Raw genomic sequence first — 8054 nt, forward strand, 5'->3', positions numbered from 1 at the left:
ATCATCAACTCTGGGGCCATGGGAAGGATGCTCTAGTCAATGGTTCTCAACTTCCCTAGGGCTGCAGCCCTTGAATACAGTTTCTCATGTTGCGGTGACCTCTAAGCATAAATTTATTTTCATTACTACTTCATAACTATAATTTTGCCACTATTCTTAATTATAATGTAAGTGTGATGTGTAGGGCGTCTGCTGTGTGATCTCCAAAGGGCTTGTGACCGATAGGTTGAGAACCACTGCTCTAGATTTAAGCAGCTGGTTTAGGATGAAAAGCACTTACTGTCATGCTATGGATTGCACAGATGAGCTATCCATCATCCTGTGAAGAAACCGTATGTTTGAACAGGATATCTGTTGACTATCATAGCTTCTCTTATTTTGAAACTTACATTTTGAGCATAACAGTTTAACAAAAATGTTTTCATTAATAAATGGCCAGAAACGCATACAAGTGATTCAATACTATATTGTAGTAAAGTCTTAGGATGGAAAGATTATGCTGCTGAGAGGGGCCTCCTTGCCTTGATTCTCTGCACAGTCTTGCTTAACTACGTGTGGCTTTCATCAGACTGTGAAAACCCTTCATTTTCCTTCTGGGGAAGTTAGCATAGGAGAACAAATGAGATGATGTCATCTAAATGGGTTTATAACAGTGCTTCAGAAAGTATCATTTAACAGACATCCTGTTGGGGGACTTCACCCACCTCCCTTATTTCTATCTGTGGTTGTGCAGCAATGATTCTGCATTGGTATTAAAATCATGTTCATCTCTGGTAAAGATGGGACTTTCTCCAGAAGTAAGTTCTGTTTCAGGTGCTGCTATGTTCCCTCAGCCCTCCTAGCTGCTTAGTTTTGAAGGTATTTTTATTTGCAAGTGGAATTTATTTGAACAGTACTTTGTTAAGCTTTGAACTAGTTAACCTCACTTAATTGTCATTATGACCAAATGATACCCTTTAAATGGTGTGTTATCTCATTATACCTTCTAATAAGAGGCGGGTAACTGTCCGCTCTATGGTGGTGATAGAAGCCTAGTAATGATGCTCTAATTTCAAATGCCTTGGAGCATGTTGTGATTTACTGTACAATTCTAGAGATCTTCCACATCAAAGCTGTGAGAGGCTAAGTCCCCAGAGCCTTCCCCCATCCATAATAAAATAGCAAACGAAGGTCTCCTTCACATTGGAGCACTGAATCTTCACTTACTTTCAATAAGAAGTGATTGTTAAATTCTCTGGAATATGAAAACGTTTAATAATGACTTGACCTACTCTTAAGTCTGTATATCTTGATATAATTATTTCATGTAACTTACATAATAAAACTATCCATGGTAAATTAAAACTGCATAAATTATAGGAAGATGATATAAATTACAGTAACTAATAAGGATAAAACACACATTCACTTAGGCACATGGGAACAATATGGAATGTGTTCCAGTGTGGGATTTATGAGTACACGCGTGTCCTGGGGCCTTCCATAGACCCTGTACATGTGAGGAGATAGGAAGTGCCTGACTGCCGCCTGGTAGGTGTCTTGGTTGGAAAGTGTTTGCCACACAAGGATAAGGACCTGAGTTTGGCTTCCTAGCATCCCTATAGACTGGCTCACATCTATAGGGGACGGATCAGGTTCAGGAGGATCCCAGGACTTGCCGACTAGGAACTTTACCAATGGTGAGCTCCAGACTTACTGAGGAACTCTGTGTCAAAATCTACAGTGGAAAGCAAACAAAGGAAGGCAGCCAACATGGACCTCTGGCTTGCATCCACACAGCCCTGGGAACACACACACATCTACCATAGTCTACAGAAAGTGTTGATATCATACAGAGTGTGTATGATAAAACAGACTGGTTATCTATGTTAATTTTTCACTATTTTCTACAATTGTGAATCCATTGTGATTTACTTGAAGTTATGCTATGTATACAGAGCATATTATAATATTAACTCCTAGTGTTAATGGCTGGTATATAAATCTGAGATAATGTATCATGAGTATATTACATAGGTAATGTTCAGGTAGTTGTAGGATTCACTGGTAACTTCCCTGACCTTTGGTTCTGAAGTATTTCTACATTGGGGAAGTGAAAGCTACTGAGTCAATTAGAATAAAAGGAATCTTAAATACTTCCTCTTAACATTCACAAATTGTGCACATATTAAAGACTAAAAGCAGAATTATATATTGTTCTTTCTTCTCTAATAACATATGTTCTTTGATCATGACTTAAGTATATGTTGACAGGAACATTATTTTAATTATTGATGTGCAATCCTGATGAGTTATATGTCTCTTCTAGACATTCTTCATCTGCATTCAATCAACCATGTGACAGAAACTAGGGCAGAGTAACCAAAGTGGCATTTGAAAATTTATGGTTCTGTCTCATTTGCATATGACAGTAGTTAAAGAAAAAGAGTGATGGGTGAAGTTATACAGAGTCAGCACTGCAGTCAGTGGGAACTGTTTGCCAATCAAAATGGGTAGTCAGCGCAATTGTTTCCATTTAACATCCATGAAATGTGCATATGGTCAGGTCTAAGATTCTTCTCTGCTTACATTATCAGTAAATTAGTCACTTTGGTCAAACTGATCAGAAAATGTCTCTTGAGATATCTACTCTCATATTTGCTTATCTTACACACATTAGTAATTTTCATAAAATTAACCTGCCAGGTAAGAAGGTTGGAGCAAGAACTTAGGTCCTTGTTTAGAAGAACCATATCCAGTCTTTCTCTTATGTTACCAGGATGTGTTTGCCTCTCAACTCCTCCTCTTTCTAAAGTAAAGTCAGTCTATCTTAGGAGAAAAAGGGGTGTTAATTCAGATTATCCATAGCCAGAGCTACATGGAGATTGACCTGGCAAAAAAAAAAAAAAAAACAAAAAACAAAAAACACAATTCAAAGTATTACAGCTTCCAGGCACTGCACTAGCAAATGATACGGCTTTACGATTCAATTGGAATGACTTTTGTGATGGCAGTTGAACTTACATCTTTAAATGATTTGTTGTATTTTGGTATCCATTAAGATATATGTGGAGAGATTTATATAATATGTAGAATGTGCTTCAAAATAATTGACAAGTGGAAGTGTGAAGACAGAAGAAACAGATCAGACAGGAATTAATTCTTGGTCAAAGTTTGGCAGTGCGTGCATGTATTCATTCTATTCTATATTTTAATTTTAACTTTCTATAATAATGTTTAAATTGCATTATGAATGAAATATCCACATAGGTTTCATTCATTTGCCTTGCATTCTTGTTACAGAGAACCTGAGTTTCTTTTCAGCTTACACGTGAAGAGCCAGCTTTTTTAAGTGACTCAGTTTAATATAGGTCTGTACAGGAATGCCAATAGAGACACACAGTACAGATTTTAACCTTTACAGTAAGATTTCACCTAGCTGAGAACTCATTATTGACTGCTCCCTTAAAGTCCTTTTCTTCAAATCCTGCTAGGAAGGTTTAGATTTCTTTAAAGTCTCTCAGTGTTAAACATATCAAAGTAAGGACATTACCCAAAATGAAAGAATTCAATCTTGTTTTTATCATGTGTGAAATTATGGTCACAAAAAATTTAAGTTCACCATCTCTGAAAATGAAAATGGCTGATATGTGCATTTTCTCTCTCTCTCTCTCTCTCTCTCTCTCTCTCTCTTTCTTTCTCTCTCTCCTTCCTCCTTCCTCCCTCTTCCCTCTCTCTGTTGTGTGTGTGCACAATTTTGCTAATTCATATGTCTAATGATTTACTTTTCCCTGTTTTAAAAATTATGCTCCAGCATATGAATAAGGAAATATTACAGTTTCTTTTCATTAAGCCATCCAATGACATTTTTCTTCTTTTTCTTTTTGATAATATACATTGCAAAGAGGTATTTAGTCAGTTAATACAAGAGAACTTAAAGGAAATTCCAAGCCAATAGTATCTGCTTCAAAGTAGACTTCTGGAGAGGAAGAGAATTTTTTTTCAATACTCTTGAAGCCACATTGTTGAAAGCCGGTGATTTAACCCCCCATAAGCCAAGCAGATACAATATACTAGGCCTGAGTTAATCACAGAATGACTTCTGTGTATTTGTCTGCAAAAGAAAAAAAAAGATGCTAATTTGTCCCTTAAGCTGTTTGTTTCATTGATTTTTGACATTTTAAAATGTAGCACTAAATTAAGTGTATAATACAAAAATGCCAGGGTAGTGAATGTCTTTTACCTCCTGTTTCTAGAAGGCAGGGTAAGAGAGCATCCCATTCTATCTGCTCCGCTCCCAACTGTTAGTGTTTGATGCTGTGAGAGCTTAGTTAGGGACATGAACGTGGGAGGCCGAACAAAACCTCACAAAAGTATTTGTACAAATCTTTTGTAGCCTCTAATTTGAAAGCTGGATTGGGAGGTGCTTCATATTTTACAGCGTCGTATTCTACATGAACAGATCAAGGCAGCGGCTCTGAGATAGGCAGCTTCCCACTGGCGAGTCAGAATTCTCTGAGATAAATGAACATCAGACCTGAAAGCATCCTTTGACTCATGGCTTCCGAGGTTCCAGGTTGTGGTTGGTTGGCTTTGCTGCTTTGGGCTGATGATAAATCGTGTAATGGAGCAAAGCCGTTCACCTCATCACATTTAAAAAGCAGTGGGGAAGATAGGAAGGAGGCGGAATTCTAATAACCCATTTGTGGGTCCTCCCAGGTCTGCCACACCAACTTCACTGTGCCTCATGTCACAGAGGTGAGGACATGGTAGACAAGCCACTGAGACTTCAGTGCGGGACTCTCTCGGGGGACTTGTAAGTGATAGGCCACACTGTTTTCAGCATAGATGGTTGCTTCTCAGTGATATTTTATTTTCCCGACTCATTCTTCATTAATCAAGATTTAACAAGCCCTAGTCAATTTAAGCCTAAATGTTGACCTACAATTAATATGCACAAGATCTTTTCCAAAGAAGACTTCAAATAGGTTGCCTTGATTGCTGTTTATTACTGCTTTAATCATTTTTAATTTTGCCAAGATGTTCTTTTTATAGAATATTTAATTAGCATTGTTGTTTTGAAGAGGGATATAATTCATTTTTCAGCATCTGAGGACTGTAAAGCCTTGTACATTAGAATTACAAATGCATACTTGTGAAAATTAAGTTAAGCTCCTTTGGAAGAAATTTTGTTCTTTGGTAAATTTAATGCCAAGCCTCGTCATATATTTTGTTGTCTTGCAACCTGCTTTACTCTAGTGCTTCTCAAGACATCTCGTCTGGACCCATGACCCACAAACTTGGGAAATGTTTTTTGAGGCTCCCCTGGATTGTTTTGATCCAGTCTGTTTTCTTTATTTAGGAGTCTGATGGCCAAGGCTGCCCCTTCTGTCGCTGTGAAATCAAAGGAACTGAGCCCATCATCGTGGATCCCTTTGATCCCAGAGACGAAGGATCCAGGTGCTGCAGCATCATTGACCCTTTCAGCATCCCCATGCTTGACTTGGATGATGATGATGATCGAGAGGAGTCCTTGATGATGAACAGGCTGGCGAGTGTTCGAAAGGTAAACCCAGAATTCATGAATGTAGCTTGCATGCTGTGAGATGACAATTAAAGTCCTCTCAAGTAGTCTGTGTGTTGGTATATTTTGCTAAGAAAGTAGTCTCTGTGTCTGGCTAAGAAAGCATACTTGATTCAGAACTAAGATTAAAATACAAGCGGTATTCCCATTTTTTAAAAATAGATAGTCCTTATTCCTCATCCAGGAAATACCTCTTTTCAACAGATAGAGACCACAACAAAGGAAAAATGCAGAGTTGTGCAGCCCAGTCCCAGTGAATACATCCATAAAACACTCCTGCATGTAAGGCTTAGGGAACAATATGGAAAGGAAGCCAGAAAGGTTGTAAGAGCCAGAAGACTATGGATTTTCTGTCTCAGAAGCTACACCAATGAGTCTCACCAACATGACTGCCTAAATAAAAGCTAAACAAGGACAGCAATAAACTTGCCCAAAGTGGACAGGGAAAGACCACAAGATCTCAGCCCCACACGAATAACTACAGGCGTCCAAGGAATGCTGAGAGTGGGAGAAATAGCTTTTCCCAGGAAGAGCACACCAGTTGGTTATCCAATACCAAATGGTCAGCCCAGAAACCATTCACACAAGTAACATTATGCAGACTGAGTATGTTCTTTTTAAAAATATATGTGTGTGTATAATATATAATATATACATATATTATATATTTGTAAACGTACATGCATCTAACAGTGAGAGAAGAGGCCATGAATTTGAAAGAACAAAAATATGTTATGGAGAGGTTGGGAGGGAGGAAGGGGAGGATTGTGTGATTATATTATCTCAAAAAATAAAAGAAATAATTTTAAAAACTATTAACAATATTGACCAACTCATGAAATAATAGGATCATCTATTAAGGTAGCCACCTGGTTTTAAAATTCATGAGAGGCAGATGACGACATTCATTTAGTATTAAACACCCGAGAATGAGATTAACAAATGTGAAAAAAAAAATTGAAGAAAGGGAGTTATTTGGAAACAGTAAGATGCACTTGATTGGCATTTTTTGTTTTTCTTTTTTTTTTCTTTTTCTTTTTCTTTTTTTTTTTGATTGGCATTTTTGTTGAGTCTAGAAGTATCCAGTAGATTTATTTTCTCAACAGAAATGACATCTTGGTGTTCAGTTTAGTCACATAAAGTTCATCTCAAATTTCAAGAAAGAAATTTGAGGTTTGCTTGTTAATTTACCCGAGGAACTGAGGGTGGATGCTACTGCCCAATGGTGATTCCTTCACAAAAGAATCAGTGTGTTGATTGAATAATTTAGAAATAAAAATGGCAGATGGATTTCTAGAGACCAGAGTGCTTTTTGTGTGGAAATGCACATGGAATTCCGGTTACACTGAGAACTTTTATGCTGTGGAAGTCACGAGTGGGATTCATTGCTGTGGGAGCATCTGCAGATGCAGGAACTGTGCCTTCTGGCTAGTGCAGCCATGACTAATCAGCCGCAGCACTCCTCCCTCTGGAATTCCGCTTGGCCTCCATGCTTTCCAACTTTGCCCTCCTCTGAGGTGGAGTGGCGGTCGTGATGGCCACAACACATTGTTTACATCGTGCACCTATTGCTATCATAGGAAAGCAATCAGTGCACAGACCAGAGGAGGCTACTTCAAGGCTGTGTCAGATTTTTCTAAAAGAAAACTCTTGGCATTTTCTCTGTCTCTGAGTTCCATACTGATTTCGACATTTCCTTACCATTTTTACATGGCAAAGTTTGTGTGTGAAGGTGTATTAATCTCACTAATTTCACTACTCTCAGGTTCCGCTTTGTGCTGGATGATGATGCTGGTACTTCACACTGTTAAATTTACATCAATTTCATAAGCTAGTTTCGAGACTACTGTAGGTTTCAACTTTCAATGATAACAGCTGTTTAGAATTTTTTAAAATTACATCATGTCCTTGATCCAAGAGAAAGTTGTTATTCCTCGGTAACTCTAAATGATGAACAAGGAAAAAGAAGTCTTTAGAGACAATCACGACTTAAGTCCGCAGCCAACTAAATAAAACTCTGCCTTTAAGAAGAAGAGGTGACACACCAGCTGTTCTACAGAATAAAACTGGAGAGTCATTAACCAGATGACTTAGACTGTTCCCTATGTTGGCTTCCTCTTATAAAACAGGACAGCAGTTTCGTCCATTAACTGTTGAAATGAATCAGTGAGATCTTGAATTTCAGACAGTTACACAGTGTCAGGTCACAGGAACCATAAGAGTGCTTGCTATTTTATTGCCCACATTAAATGAAATTAGGAATGCCATGTACTGAATGTCCCATGATAATCTTGACGATCTGAATTAGTAGAAATCATTGCACCCTGTGCTTGTAAAAAGAGTTATCCTGGTACGCCAGAGATGATGCTTGCCCTCATCCAGAAGATGTCTGAATCCGAGCTCACTGTTCTGCCAGTCTGGCGGTATCTCAAGCCCTCTGTGAGACTAATTCAAAAATGAGCAGGTGTGAAATGACAGTGAGAATAAAGTA

General features: G+C 38.1%; 1 protein-coding gene across 4 annotated transcripts in view; it reads left to right on the forward strand.

Moving 5' to 3' along the window:
- Positions 1 to 8054, forward strand: part of Cblb (Cbl proto-oncogene B) — a 186948-nt gene that overhangs the window by 129096 nt on the left and 49798 nt on the right. For all 4 annotated transcript variants that reach the window (XM_005345058.1, XM_005345059.2, XM_026786262.1 and 1 more), the window contains exon 10: positions 5342 to 5545. In XM_005345058.1, coding sequence (XP_005345115.1) covers positions 5342 to 5545 — 204 coding nt within the window. The remainder of the gene's footprint in view (positions 1 to 5341; positions 5546 to 8054) is intronic.

This window comes from Microtus ochrogaster, chromosome 2 (assembly GCF_000317375.1).
Source record: "Microtus ochrogaster isolate Prairie Vole_2 chromosome 2, MicOch1.0, whole genome shotgun sequence".
Lineage (NCBI taxonomy): Eukaryota > Metazoa > Chordata > Mammalia > Rodentia > Cricetidae > Microtus > Microtus ochrogaster.